The sequence below is a fragment of the Aulonocara sp. 'chitande type north' Nkhata Bay genome, linkage group LG3 (assembly GCF_057382095.1).
Source record: "Aulonocara sp. 'chitande type north' Nkhata Bay isolate Kocher_YH1m ecotype deep benthic linkage group LG3, A_spYH_male_GT1.1, whole genome shotgun sequence".
NCBI classification, from domain to species: Eukaryota; Metazoa; Chordata; class Actinopteri; order Cichliformes; family Cichlidae; genus Aulonocara; species Aulonocara sp. 'chitande type north' Nkhata Bay.
Genome location: NC_141346.1, coordinates 5,342,813 through 5,358,682, shown reverse-complemented (window position 1 = coordinate 5,358,682; position 15,870 = coordinate 5,342,813). Strand labels below are relative to the sequence as shown.

Sequence of the window (15,870 nt, the reverse complement as noted above, 5' to 3'; positions counted from 1 at the left end):
AACAGCTTCTCTTCAGTTGAAGAGAAATCTGAATGTCATCGGTGTATGAATGGAAACAAGCATGTAAACGCAGAATAAAATTGGCCCCAATATAGATCCCTGAGGAACACCGCAAGTACAGGGAGTTAAGGAAAACATAAAATCTCCAAAACCCACTGTTTGACGGCTATAACATGACCTGAATGTGTCATTATTTTTTTTAGCTCTAGACTGTGAAGACCAATAAAGGTTCTCCATTCACTTAAACAGTCAGATCCAAAGTGTGATGAAAAAAACGTGATCTTTTTGGAAGCATTACTGTCGTATATAATACCTGTAAAAGTTTTGGACTCACCTTTTTTTATTTAATGTTGTTTTCTTTATTTCCACGACGTTTACATTGAAGATTCTTACTGAAGGCATCAAAACTACAAATAAACACATATGGACACGTATGTACTAAAGACAGCACAGAAGCATGTTGATTAGCATAGTTCCACTATCAGGCCAGGGACTTTCTGTGTGGTTTCTATGTTCTCTCTGGGTATTCCTGCTTCCTCCCACATTTCCAAGAGTCAAAAAGTTAGTGGGGTTAGGTTAATTAGTAGTTCTATATTTTCACATGAATAAGAATGGTTTTCTGTCTATGTGTCAGACTGGCAACCTGCCCCTCACCCTAAGACAGCTGGGTTAGGCTCCAGATCTTCTGACTAGGATAAGCAGGAGAGGATGGATGGACAAAATAGTGTGAAATAACTTAAAAAATGTTTTATATTTTATATTCTTGAAAATAGCTGCCTTTTGCTTTGATTACTGCTTTGCACTAGTAAAATAATTATAAAAAATAAATGTCAGGGGCTGGGTCTGTGACCCTGCATTTTCATTTGTTTTCTGATCTTCTTTATTATATTTGGAACATAATGTTAAGTTCTAGGTTCATTATTTAGTTGCCTCAAGTTTAATCTATTTGTGTTTCACTTACATCTTCTGGTTAGTCTCATGTATTTCTTGTCTTTGATTTCAGGTTGTCAGGTGTGTATTATCATGTCTTCATCTCATGTTTCCTGTTTTATTTTGAAGGTTTGTGTCCTATGTCAGAGCAGTTGGCATCGCTTACTTTGTCTCGTTATGTCAGATTAGTGTCATAACGACAGCTGTTTCCCCATGTGTATCCACTTCCCCTAACCACCCTTGTGTGTATTTAGTCTGTGTGTTTCTGTTCGTTCATTGTCAGGTTGTCTGTTGTTCTTGTCATGTTTCCATGCTTCTGTGTCTCCAGGGTTTTCCAAGTACAGGTTTTTGCCACGTTCAAGGTTTTGTTCTTCATCTTTTGTGTTTCACATTTATTTTCTCCCAGTTCGGTTCTAGTTAGTTTCTTCCTAGTGTATATGCTTTTTGTTCTTGTACCTTTCTTATCAGTCATATTAAACGGCTTGCATTTTGTTATATTCAAGTTTTCTTCTCGTTCCTTCGTGTCTGCATTTCAGATCCGATCCTCAAATTTATACAGTCAGCTTCGCAGCCAGACTGTGACAATAAATCCCCAACGGTATCACCAGCAAAGCACCATCACACCTCCTCCATGCTTCATGGTGGGAACCATGCATGTAGAAACCATCCGTTCTCCTTTTCTGCATCACACAAAGACACGTCAGGTGGAACCAAAGATTTCATCAGACCGAAGCACAGATTTCCACTGGTCTAATGTCCATTTTTTGTGTTTCTTGGCGCAAACAAATCTCTTCTGCATTTTGCTTTTCCTTAGTTGTGGTTTTGTAGCAGCTATTTGACCAGAAAGGCCTGATTCACACACACACTCCTATGAACGGTTGATGTAAAGATGTGTCTGCTACTGGAACTCTGTGTGGCATTTATCTGGGCTCTAATCTGAGGTGCTGTTAACCTGCAATTTCTGAGGCTGATGACTTGGATGAATTTATCCTCAGCCGCAGAGGTGACTCTTGGTCTTCCTTTTCTGGGGTGGTCTTTACGTGAGACAGTTTCGTCATAGCTCTCGATGGTATTTTTTTTACAAAGTCTACTTTCAAGGAGAATGTGAAACAGGCAGAAATGTTCAGCTCTGACTCCCTCCTGTTCTCTAGTTTCTACTTTCAATAGAGAAAGTGGAAATGTTTATATAACTTGATTCTAATCTGCCGCTGAGTCTCTTTCACACTGCTGGAAACACAAAGCACAGACCACAAATACCTGTTCAACCAATTACATTTATTTCACTTTGATCTGCCACAAACAGCAGCGATTTCCACGTCCCCTTTATCAGGCTGTGGGACAGTAAGTTTTAATGTCTCAATGGAGTTTAAAGTTTCACAGCTCCAATGTGCAGCCGTCACCTTAGAAATAAACAGCAGCAGTGAGAGCGCACTGGGCCCTTTACTACGAAGACACAGTTTGCTGTCTTTAACAGTCTCAATGTTTTTCAGACATTAAATGTTGCTTTATAAACTATTGAGCCAATACATTCATCTTATATGGCTGAAGCATTTTCAACTTATTAGTTTGCAAAAATGATTGCTAAAGTTTACAAGGAATCATTTAACAGTTTAAAACATAAACTGATTGAATTTATGACTCTGAAAATGAGTTTGAGCGAAAGAGACAGACATGTACAGACTGAATTATCTCTTCAAGAGTCAGAGTGTTCTCTAACAGGAGTTCACTCTTTACACTCAACTTAGCACAGACTCACTGAGGAACTAGAACAGATCGAAAATCCAGGATAAAGCATTTCAGTGATTGTGGTTTTGAAGGTGTGAAGGTGGATCAGAGTGTCAGAGGAGACTCTGTAGAAGGACAGAGTACCAGCAAGACAGTCCACATACACTGCTACTCTGTTAGAGACAGAGGAGGAGGAGGAGGAGGAGATGGGTGTTTCTCTCTTATTGTGACAGACAGAATGAGGACCATCATTAGAGCAGCGTAGTCTCCAGGATTGATCATTCTGTCCAAACCTACAGTCATAAGTGTCTCCTTTTCCCTCGATTCCTTTGTAACTCACTGATATATCAACCCTTCCTCTCCACTTGACCTCCCAGTAACAGCGACCAGTCAGACCATTTCTACACAGCAGCTGAGGATGAACATCAAATCTTTCTGGATGATCAGGATATGACTGAACCCCCTCCACATATGTCACCTTCCTGTTGTTGTCAGACAGTTGCAGGTTTGTGTTCACTGTGTTTGTGTCGATTGTGAGTTGACAGGAATCTGATGGAGAGAACAAACACAATCCAGCTGCAGTTATTGATCCATCATCTGTTCATTGATTGACACTTTGATGATGACTCCTGACATCAGAGATATGAATTAGTGATGTAACAGTTTGAAGATGATTGAATGTGTGCTGCGTTATTTTCATGAACCACATTAAAAACACACTTACACTTCCTCAGACCTGGTGTCAACCATCGGACTCCAGCAGGCTCCAACCTGAAAGGAGGAGGGCGTCAGACAAGCACAGTCTCTTTCAGCATGCACACATGGACATTACATGGCTCGCATCCACATACTGTTAGACACTGATAAAGGAACTAGAGATGGACCGATCCGATATCACGTATCGGTATCGGTCCGATACTGACCTAAATTACTGGATCGGTTATAAATAAATATAAATAAATAAAAAATGTAATCCGATCCATTAAATATCATGAAAACACCTCACAAAACTTGCAACACAGTGTAACTCGGCTCATAACCGTAGCACGTCGGAGCAGTATGCGTCACGTGATAGAGCGGCTGCATGTATTTGGAGCTTCGCTACCAAACCAGTATTTCATCTCCGAGAAAGTTATCCCAGAGAGAAGTAAAGCAAGTGTGTAAGTTCATCTATGAATGTTTGTAAAGCGTTCCCATGTTAAGCTTAACAACCGATATATGGAGCGACTGCCTCTCTCTCTCTCTCTCTCTCTCCTGCTGCTACTTCAATCATGAAACTGATCAATGATCAGCTGATCGGCTTTTCTGTCGCGAGTCCGTCTCTCTTCTTTGCTTTTGGCCCACTTTGCACCAGAAAGAGGAAACCAGCGGCTGAACAACTGCAGCACGTTTAAGCTTGATCAGCTGTTGTTAGAATTTATTTAATATTACTTTCTACTCGAGGATCTTTTTCTACGTAGCTGACGGCTGTAACTGTGCAGGGGCGGATCTAGCAAAGTTTAGCCAGGGGGGCCGATAGGGCATGAACAGGGAAAAGGGGGCACAAAGACATACTTTTCTTTCTTATTCTCATTTAAAATGTCTAGCTTTTAATAAATAATTATCTGAATCTTACACCCATTTTACATCTGATTTAAAATGTATAGAAGTCCATTACTGTGTATAGTAACTGTTAAGTCTAATATACCCTAGTAAGCTACAGTACTTTTTCCTTTGGGAAAGTACCATCTGTGAATTCTGCAATTCTGTTGAAGAAAGATGTTGAATCTATTTAATTATTGTGGAAAAATAATTTATTTCTGTGTATTTTTTTTCACATTGCATCAAATTAAAGTTGATTACGTCGATTAAGAATCATGAGGTGGGGGGTGGTTCCCTATTTTTTCTTTTGCTGGGAGTTTGCAACCCCATTAGTTATGTTGCTTAATATTTCTGCTAAGTACTCTTTAAAATACCAGAATATGGAGGATGGTGCAGGTTTAAGTTTATTAGATTGATCAGTGTTGCTGAACTATGAAATATTTTGTGCACAGTGCATTTTTTTACATACAGGTTTAATAGAATAGCTTTATTGTTGTTGTTTATTTAAACTTAAGTATGAACTTATACAAAATGCAGCAAGATATAAAAAAAAACAGTATTTATTAAAAAACACACTATATCGGATTCATATCGGTATCGGCAGATATCCAAATTCATGATATAGGTATCGGTATCATAACAAAGTGGTATCGTGCCATCTCTAAAAGGAACAGTCCAACATTTTCTCTACATAGAACCCCAAAACAATGTGTGAGACAGTAAAATGTTCGCCTATCAATTTTTGCTCCCATTGAAAAGCTTCTCATTTTTGTACTTGGATTTTAATATTTTCAAATGTAGTTTCAATTCAAAATATTTTAAGAAGTATGATACATTTCTAGGCATTTATACTTCACATAAGTATGAACCAAATCTGAAACAACAATTTATTATGAAATTTAATGATTTGTTGTATACTAAAGTAATGGAATTCATCTTCAAAGAAAAATCCATGTTACTCAAGTGTGTTGAACAAGTTTGTTCAAAAATTGTTTTATTTAATCACGTTTTTACAGTTCAGGAGATTAGATCATATTTGAGATATTTGAGGGTGGGTTACATGTGAGCTCATCTGTTTGAACATGAATAATATTACAAAAATTCAAAAAATTTCAGCTGTTCTTAAATTTGTGGTCAGAAGCTTACATGCATTTATTATAAGCATGAATTTCGTGGTAATTTGGAGCTTTTGAAGGTTACTTGAAAGGTTATCCCCACTGTCAGCGTCAACCCACATATTTTAGCCTGAGTCTCACCAGGCTAAGACAGCTCAAATAAAAAATAAGGCAGTGACATCATTTTAGAGAAACAGGGCCTCATTTATCTTTGGTTATGCAATATGCTGAAGAACAATCCCTACATAGCAAGCAGGTCTGGCCCGGATCTGGTATCAAGCCGGCACTGCTGACTGACTTCTGGCACGGTAAGTGGTATGTCATCCAGATATGGGCCAGGGCTGGCATAGATGGCACTGTCTATGTGATGGCATATGTTTTGGGTTATGTTGCCCAGGCTCATAGAAAAGATGTCTGGCCAGATGTGGCATTAAGCTGTCACTTCTGACTGACTGACTGACTAGTGTCATGGCAGACTGTATGGCAGCCAGATGTGGGCCAGATCTGTTTATGCGATGGCATGCCATATCTGTCCCGATTGTGGTTTTGGTTGATGTGGCATTCAGTTCAAAGAAAGTGTTTGATTGCATGAATGTGGCATGTTGTATAGAGCATTTTGAGTAATCCGGGAAAGTAGAGGAGCGCTATATAAGAATCAGTCCATTCACTGTCTGAACAGAGTTTCCTTTGCCAGAGTTAATCCACACATGGGCCAGCACAGGACCACCAGTGTGTCTGCAACTGGCCTTGTGCTGGCTCATGTGTGGGCCACCTCTGGAAAACCAGATCTGGGCCACCAAAGGGCCGTCATTCTTTGCGGTGTGTGGGCCATACCAATTTTGCTATGTGGGATATGTTTGTCAGCCACAGGGCCACCATGACAATACATTGTGATTTTTAGTTAAGTTGGAGTTGAGACTGGAGAGTGTCAGAGTGCAGCTGGAAAGCTGCATGCTTGGGTGCCAAGCCAGAAAACAATGAAGAGGCTGCCAGTAGTGTGTGTCATGGCAATCAAAGTGGAAAATAAACATGGACAGTGTTTCCACTTGATGACGTGGCTGCTGCATATTACATGGTGGCAATGAACAATAATCAGGCTGTGGTGCAGCAGAAGCACCTGGCAAAACTTCAGGCGCATGTGATTGGCAGTAGCAGAAGTGGCAGGTCGGGGCTACAGCATCACCATCCCCCATCCACTGTCGGTGTCGCTGCACAGGATAGGGGAGGGAGATGACTCCCAGGTCTTCCTGGAGACCTTTAAGGCCACTGCTGAGGTGTGTCAGCGGCAGAGTGGGCACCACAACTGTTGCCACTGCTGTCAGGGAAGCCCCAGATGGCGGCCCTGAATCTGCCACCGTGTCTGCTACTGAGCTCTAAGTAAGATCTTCTAGGCCGGAAGCTGCATGATGCAGCGGTGAGGTGGCAAGAGCCCGGGGAGTCAGAGAATGAGGCCCGCATGAATGTGTCTTTAGTACATTTTTATGCAGAGATTAATTTGATATGAATCAGGGTGAGACAGAGAAAAATAATTTAGCAGTGCATTGTTAAACATAAAGCAATCTATCCAAATGGTGAAAAAAATATGAGCAAAAGACATTTATTATTGTTCCTGGAAAAGTTCTCCTCGGAAATTGCTACATATTTATCTCTTCATTGTTCAACTAGACTACAGTTTATGCTGTGAACAAAGAAAAACTGTTCCTACATGTGTGATTGTTCATGTTACATCTGCATGAAACAAACAGAAAGTGAATGAAGAATGTAGGAAATCCCAAAAAGTTGATTCTGTACATCTGAACGTAGTGTTGTTAGTGGGAGAAAATGTTTGTCACTCATTCAAGTAACTTCTTCAGTAACTGCAGGTTTCCCCAAACTTATAAACAGTACATTTGCACAATAACTGAAACTAGCACCATTGAATGAACAATGGGCTATAAGGTCAGTTCCATTATCATTATTATGCAAATTATCATGACTATTGATCAACAACCATTGATCAGTAATCAATGGCCATGAGTACCATTCCCAGAGAGTTGGGGAATGGCTGCAATCACAGCTTTCTAAGATGGTGAAAGATGTACTCTTAGGTCCCCTCCTCAATTCAGAGAAGGGCTTTCCCTTTGCACTTGAAATGTATGCAGCTCTTCCTTCTCAAACAGACATTCTCTCCATACCTAAGAGTGTCCAGTCTCCAGCGTGGATCCTTAAGTCCAGCCAACAGCAGCTTCATTCCTGAGGCTCCTGGATGATTGTAGCTCAGGTCCAACTCTCTCAGATGGGAAGGGTTGGAGCTCAGAGCTGAGGCCAGAGAAGTACAGCCTTCCTCTGTGATCAGACAGCCTGACAGACTGCAGACACACAAAACAACAATCCATCTGTAACCAATGACTTTCTGTTTGTTAGAAACAATAACATCTAACCATCTGTTTGATTTAATTTAACTGTACTTACAACTAAAAAGAAAAACGAATTAGGCAGCGCAAGTTAACTTACTGTACAATATAACTTGCTATGAAATATCAGCAAGAAAGCCCCATCAATAAGACCATCAGTGTGAGGAGCACTTTGTAGCATTGGGGATCAAGACTAGCCATTTAACATGGCTGTTTGGGTGGGAGGTGGGCACAGGGGGATGTGCACGAAGAGAAAAGAACAAAAGACAAACTGTGGACAGAGAGGACAAAAGTTAAGGATATGCATATAAAAAGCATTACGAGTGAAAACAGAAAAAATGCTCAGAGTATCATAGCAAATCTATGAATAGCCCGAGCCTATAAGGAGAATAATGGATAAGCTAGCTGCTTCTCATAATACAAAATATAAATGAATCAGTCTTTAATTTCTGAGATCTGTTTGACTTCAGCACTCAACGTCCCACCATAACCCATGGAGAAAATTAGGCACCTGAACATGAAGCGGATGAAGGTGGAATATTGTGAGGATTGATAAAGATGATGATGAAGATGTGAATCCAGGAGGAGTGGGTGGATGGTAGCATCACCATGCAGGATCAGTGTGAGAATATATCATCATCCACAAAGCAGCACCCTCCATGGAGAAGGAGACTGTAGACTAAGACTAATAACAGACGTGGAAAACACCAGCTACTGGTAGACCGTGCAATCAAACGAGACTGCAAGACCAGGCTGACCAAACTGTGAACTACATGATTTGATTACAAGAAGGCCTATGACTCAATGCTTCATACCTGGATCCTATAATGCCTAGACCTATACAAGACCAACAGGACCTAAGAGCCTTCATCATGAACTCAATGGGAATGTGGCAGACAACAATCCGTCCCTGCTGCTGTTCTACATAGGCCTGAACCCCCTCAGTAAGATCATTGACAAGACTGGCTACGGATACTGACTACAGAATGGAGCAGTTGTCTGCCAAGAGTGGATGAGACATCAATTCACTGATCCATATTAAAAAGGATATACAGAAATGACATTGGAATGTCGTTCGGACTGGAGAAATGTAGTCCGATGATAACAAAGAGACGGAAGGTAGTCAGAACTGAGGGGATTTAACTACCAGAAGGCAAAATTGCAGATAAAGAGGACAGTTGCAAGTACCTGGGGATCCCACAGGCAAATGGGAACTATGAAGAGGCTGCTACCAACAATTACCTGCAGAGAGTAAGGCAAGTCCTGAGGAGTCAGGTGAACGTTAAGAACAATATACGGGCTATCAACACCTACGCATGATCAGGTACCCTGCTAGGATAATAAGGTAGCCAAAGGAAACAATAGAAACAACTGCATGCATGGAGGATTTCACCTCAAATCCACACCCTGAGGCTGTACGCTAAGCAGAAGGAAAGAGGTTGGGGATTGGTGAGTGTCAGTATTACCATCCAGGATGAGACAATGACCATTCATGAATACATCAGGAAGATTATCCCAGCTGAATGCTCAGTGAATACCTCAGGCATCAGAAACTAGACTTGTAGTCAAGACCGCCTAATCCGAGACCAAGACAAGACCAAGACCAGAGGGTATCGAGACCAAGACCGAGACCAAGACCAGAGGGTATCGAGACCAAGACCGAGACCAAGACCAGAGGGTATCGAGACCAAGACCAAGACCAAGTTGAGACGAGACCAAGACCGAGACAAAAAAAGTCTTTAAACTGCAGCCAGATGCTATTCTATATACATATGCAGGACACCTTAAACTAGTTTTTTAATTAAGCAGCAAGGCAGAAGAAAGTCGGGCCTGTATCGAGACACGAGGACTAAACCCCAATTCAACCAGACCCAGAACTGATCCGGAATTAAAACAGGACTACAACAGTAACCAAGACAGAACCAGAATCAGAACTAGATGATAGTAGCACTAAAAATCATCATAGACCTGCACTACACTTATTTTTTAATTCTACCAAAGTACAATATTTAGATTGAGAAAAGATTATATAATTATTTAGCCTTGTTGTGCAAACAAGCCTGCATAACTTAATAAATATAGAATTTGAAAAGGAACAAATGGTATCTAAAAAGAAACACTAGGCACATGTTCTGATGAGTTTTGGCAAACAACCATTTGACTAACATGTGTGTCTCACCTGCTCTTGTTCATCTCTGTTCTGTCGTCATTCTCTCTCTCCCTCTCTGTTCCTCTCTCTCCCTCTTTGTGCTGACAATCAAGCCAAACAGCAACATCATCAAATATACAGTTGAAACCAGATATTTACAAACTCCATCCATCCATCCATCCATCCATCTTCATCCGCTTATCCGAGGTCGGGTCGCGGGGGTAGCAGCCTAAGCAAAGAGGTCCAGACCTCCCTCTCCCCAGCCACCTCCTCCAGCTTGTCCGGGGGAATACCAAGGCGTTCCCAGGCCAGCCGAGAGATATAATCTCTCCAGCGTGTCCTGGGTCTGCCCCGGGGCCTCCTCCCGGTGGGACATGCCTGGAACACCTCGCCCAGGAGGCGCCCAGGGGGCATCCTTGCCAGATGCCCGAACCACCTCAGCTGGCTCCTTTCGATGTGGAGCAGCAGCTGCTCTACTCTAAGCCCCTCCCGGATGGCCGAACTTCTCACCCTATCTCTAAGGGAGAGGCCAGCCACCCTTCGGAGGAAGCTCATTTCCGCCGCTTGTATCCGCGATCTCGTTCTTTCGGTCACTACCCACAGCTCGTGGCCATAGGTGAGGGTAGGGACGTAGATCGACCGGTAAATTGAGAGCTTCGCTTTTACGCTCAGCTCCCTCTTCACCACGACTGACCGGTGCAGCGTCCGCATTACTGCAGCCGCAGCCCCAATCCGTCTGTCGATCTCCAGCTCCCTTCTCCCATCACTCGCGAACAAGACCCCGAGATACTTGAACTCCTCCACTTGGGGCAGGAACTCATCCCCGACCCGGAGTGGGCACTCCACCCTTTTCCGGCTGAGAACCATGGCCTCAGATTTGGAGGTGCTGATCCTCATTCCCGCTGCGTTACACTCGGCTGCGAACCGCTCCAGTGCGAGCTGGAGGCCCTCACCCGATGAAGCCAACAGAACCACATCATCCGCAAAAATCAGAGATGAGATTCTGAGGCCACCAAAGCGAAAGCCCTCCGCCACTTGGCTGCGCCTAGAAATCCTGTCCATAAAAATTATGAACAGAACCGGAGACAAAGGGCAGCCTTGGCGGAGCCCATCACCCACCGGGAACGAGTCCGACTTATTGCCGGCAATGCGAACCAAGCTCTTGCAACGGTTGTATAGGGATTGAATGGCCCGTAGCAATGGGCCAGACACCCCATACTCGCGCAACACCTCCCACAGGACGCCCCGAGGGACACGGTCGAATGCCTTCTCCAGGTCCACAAAACACATGTAGACTGGTTGGGCAAACTCCCATGCACCCTCAAGTATCCTCGAGAGGACAAAGAGCTGGTCCAGTGTTCCGCGACCAGGACGAAAACCGCATTGTTCCTCCTGTATCCGAGGTTCGACTAGCGGACGAACCCTCCTCTCCAGCACCCTGGCATAGACTTTCCCGGGGAGGCTGAGGAGTGTGATCCCCCTGTAGTTGGAACACACCCTCCGGTCCCCCTTCTTGAAGATGGGGACCACCACCCCGGTCTGCCAGTCCACAGGTACTGCCCCTGATCTCCACGCAACATTGCAGAGACGTGTCAACCAAGACAGCCCTACAACGTCCAGAGCCTTCAGGAACTCGGGGCGGACCTCATCGACACCAGGGGCTCTGCCACCAAGGAGTTGTTTAACTGCCTCAGTGACCTCGCCCCCGGAAATTGGTGGGTCACACCCCTCATCCCCAGACTCTGCTTCCTCCCCGGAAGACGTGTCAGTGGGATTAAGGAGGTCCTCGAAGTATTCCTTCCACCGCCCGACAATTTTCTCAGTCGACGTCAACAGCGCTCCGCCAGCACTATACACAGTGCAGGTAGAGCACCGCTTTCCCCTCCTGAGACGCCTGACGGTTTGCCAGAATCTCTTCGAGGCAGTCCGAAAGTCTTTTTCCATGGCCTCTCCGAACTCCTCCCACACCCGAGTTTTTGCTTCAGCCACTGCCCGAGCCGCATTCCGCTTGGCCTGTCGATACCTGTCGGCTGCCTCCGGAGTCCCACAGGCTAACCAAGCCCGATAGGCCTCCTTCTTCAGCCTGGTGGCTCCCTTCACCTCTGGTGTCCACCATTTGGTTCGGGGATTACCACCACGGCAGGCACCAACCACCTTGCGGCCGCAGCTCAATGCAGCAGCTTCGGCAATGGAGACGCTGAACATGGTCCATTCGGACTCAATGTCCCCAGTCTCCCTCGGAATGCTGTTGAAGCTCTGCCGGAGGTGTGCGTTGAAGATCTCGCGGACTGGGGCCTCTGCTAGACGTTCCCAGCACACCCTCACTACACGTTTAGGTGCACCAGGTCTGTCCAGCGTCCTCCCCCGCCACCTGATCCAACTCACCACCAGGTGGTGATCAGTTGACAGCTCAGCCCCTCTCTTTACCCGAGTGTCCAGAACATATGGTCGCAGGTCTGGTGATACGATTACAAAATCGATCATCGACCTACGGCCTAGAGCATCCTGGTGCCACGTGCACTTATGGACACTCTTATGTTCGAACAGGGTGTTCGTTATGGCCAAACTGTGATTAGCACAGAAGTCCAATAACAAAGCACCGCTCGGGTTCAGATCAGGGAGGCCGTTCCTCCCAATCACGCCCCTCCAGGTCTCGCTGTCGTTACCCACGTGAGCATTGAAGTCTCCCAGCAGGACAACAGAGTCTCCAGGTGGAGCACCTTCCAGCACCCCCCCCAGGGACTCTAAGAAGGCTGGGTACTCCGAACTGCCACTCGGCGCATAAGCGCAGATGACAGTCAGGACCCGTTCCCCGACCCTAAGGCGCAGGGAACAAACCCTCTCGTCCACCGGGAAAAACCCCAACGTACCGGCAGCAAGCCGAGGGGATATAAGAATACCCACCCCAGCCCGCCGCCTCTCACCAGGGGCAACTCCAGACTGAGACAGAGTCCAGCCCCTCTCCAGGAGACTGGTTCCAGAGCCCAGACAATGCGTAGAGGTGAGCCCAACTATATCTAGCCGGTACCTCTCAACCTCACGCACCAACTCAGGCTCCTTCCCCACCAGAGAGGTGACATTCCATGTCCCTATTGCCAGTCTTGGCAGCCGGGGGTCGGTCCGCCAGGGCCTCCGCTCCTGGCCGCCACCCGGCTCACAATGCACCTGACCCCTATGGCGCCTCCTGCGGGTGGTGGGCCTGCGGGAGGATGGGCCCATGTCTCCTCTTCGGGCTGTGCCCGGCCGGGCCCCATGGACTAAGGCCCGGCCACCAGACGCTCGCCCTCGGGCACCCTCCCCGGGCCTGGCTCCAGGGCAGGGCCCCGGTAACCCTATCCCGGGCAGGGTAAACTGTTCCCTCGATATTCTTTTCATGGGGGTCTATTTACAAACTCTTCAGATAAAAACACTTTTTAATTGTAACATCAAATCAGACTAAATGTTTATTTTTTTAGATTGATAAATATAAAAAACACATTTGTTAACTTTAAGAGTAAAGAGAGAAACTGTCTGTATTTCTTAATTGCAAATGGCACCAAATTGTATTCAAAATTGAGCCACACTTATGGAGCTCCACAGTTCTTTTCCTGGTGTTTTGGTTGACATCTCTTGATTTTCCCATGTCACAGAAACAGGCTCTGTGTTTTGCCTTATATGCATCCACCGGTGTGCCACCAGTTTACTCACATGGACTCTACTAACCTATCAGAAGCTTCTTCAGCTCAGAATCGAATCGTCTGGAGTTTCTTATTAATTAACAATAAACTTAGTGTACATGTGCTCCTACATTTGATCAAAGTGATTAAAATAGACAGCTCCTCTTTTTATTCTGACATTTAACTAATTCAAAAGATATTTCAACATTTATTTATCTAAAACAAAAGTTTACTCTAAATTGATGTTTAACAGTAAAAAAAAGTTTATGTTTTCTCCATAAAGTGTATGTAAATATCTGGTTTCAGCTGTGAATATACTGCTGTGTATTGAAATTCCTCTTGTTTTGCATAGATATACTGAACAACATCCAAAGCATAATATATAAATATATAAAATAACATCTACCTGAGTTTTTTCTTTGAAAGAAGCTCCTTATGTCCATTGTTGTGTACATCAGTACACAACTGAAACCGATTTAGAGAGTTTGTTTAGCCGTGGAGGGTAACAACTGAAAATATGAAATGTAAGCTAAGACTCTCTAAAAAATCAGCATTGCTGTTCGGCTTTTTATTTATCCATTTGTTGATTCACTCGAAGAGCAAGTAACGCAACCAAGTGATCAGTTTGATATCAATCTTTTGTGATACACCGTCATATTTACATTATTAGTTCAGTACGAATGATTTTCTTTGATACCTGGTCAAACTTAAGCTCTCCTCTGTCTGCAGCAAACTCGCAGGCAGCAGCTTCTCCCCCCTCGCTCACATGGGTGCTGTGCTCAGTCGCCTAGTGCCTGAGCTCGGATCATACCAAAATTAGGGGGAATTTATGACGGTGCGCTCTGTGCTTCGTGTGTTGTTTTTGTTTTATACAGTTGTCAGTCAGGCATCTAACTAAAAAATTACACTCCAAAAGATCCCATGCTTCTGAAAAAAATGACCCGGGCTTAAGCCCAGTAAGCCAGCCACCCCCCCCCGCTCCGCTGATGGTTGACTCCAAATCTCCCAAACACTATGTCGATTTGAGAACGCAGGACCGAAACAGCGAGACCAAGACCGAGACCAAGACAAAAGTCCGTCGAGACCGAGACCAAGACAAAAGTCAGTCGAGACCAAGACGAGACCAAGACCACGTAAAAGTGGTCTCGAGACCGGTCTTGGTCTCGAGACCGGTCTCGAGACATCCAACTCTATCAGAAACTCAAGAAAGAGGAGGAAGAGGAAGAACCATCATGGAACTACAGGCGCCTGTATGATATGGTATTTACCATGGGCAGATAGAGGAACTGACAGACATCCAGAAATCCTAACAGTGGCTAGATAAAGCTGGACTGAAAGACAGCACAGAGGCACTAATCATGGCAGCACAGGAACAAGCTCTGAGTACAAGATCCATAGAGGCTGGGGTCTGTCACACTAGGCAAGATCCCAGGTGCAGGCTGTGTAAAGATGCCCCTGAGACAAGGGTCCAAGATTCTAGCAGGCCAGTAGTAATCGGAGCACTAGGAAGTGGAGATACCAGCAACAAAATTGGAGATATCTGTCGAGAAGAACACAGTCCAAGGAACAGCTAAGATACTGTGTAGAACCCGCAAGCTCCCAGGCCTCTGGTAGAGGACTGGGCTTGAAGGATAGGGTTAGGGGTTAGGGTTAGGGTATTTTGTGGGAGTTCTGTTCTCCCTGACCCAGTGTTTCCCATAGGCAGTGTTTTCAGGCCTAGCATGTTTTCAGTTTTCAATAAGTTTGTAGTTTTCAGTTTCTCTCTTTGTAGTTTATGTTTTAAATCGCCTGCTGTGGCTGCATGGGAGTGGTGAAGCAGCGGGTTCAGGGGACAGTGCCAGGGAAAGCTGGCTGGCACAGCGGATATCCATCACAGTAAACATGTCTTCCCTATTCCAGTTGCTGCTGTTCCAGAGGAAGAAGAGTGTGTGGTACTGGGCTGAGATGACAGTTGAAAAGTTGAACACTGAAAATCTCTGAACAAAACATTGACTTGCATTGCAACACTGTGTGCATTTGGGTCCCTCTATCACACCTTCTTCCAGCCAAATAAATGAGTCACTTTTAGTTTTACTAAAACTAGGTCCTTATTTCATTTACACTCCACATAGTCTCAATAATATAAAGAAACATGGACAGTAACCAACACTTAAACATATCATTCCAACATTTTCTTAGGAACTTGGTATGTTATGGAAGCAAAACTGCACTAAATTTCAAAAAGAGCAGAAGAAATTATGAAAAAGTTCCACCATGAAAAAATATAAGACAGTAATTTAGAAGGTAATAATCCATCCAAAGGCAAAGCTGACGATCCATCT

At 44.5% G+C, this 15,870-nt stretch overlaps 1 protein-coding gene across 2 annotated transcripts in view; it reads right to left on the bottom strand.

Annotated features, from left to right (window-relative positions):
• Window positions 1-2,198: 2,198 nt before the first annotated feature.
• Window positions 2,199-15,870, bottom strand: part of LOC147333629 (uncharacterized) — a 33,107-nt gene continuing 19,435 nt past the window's right edge. For both annotated transcript variants that reach the window (XM_086286318.1, XM_086286317.1), the window contains 3 exons: window positions 7,526-7,699; window positions 3,380-3,426; window positions 2,199-3,204 (listed from right to left, as the gene is read on the bottom strand). In XM_086286318.1, coding sequence (XP_086142444.1) covers window positions 2,672-3,204; window positions 3,380-3,426; window positions 7,526-7,699 — 754 coding nt within the window. In that variant the 3' untranslated portion in view covers window positions 2,199-2,671. The remainder of the gene's footprint in view (window positions 3,205-3,379; window positions 3,427-7,525; window positions 7,700-15,870) is intronic.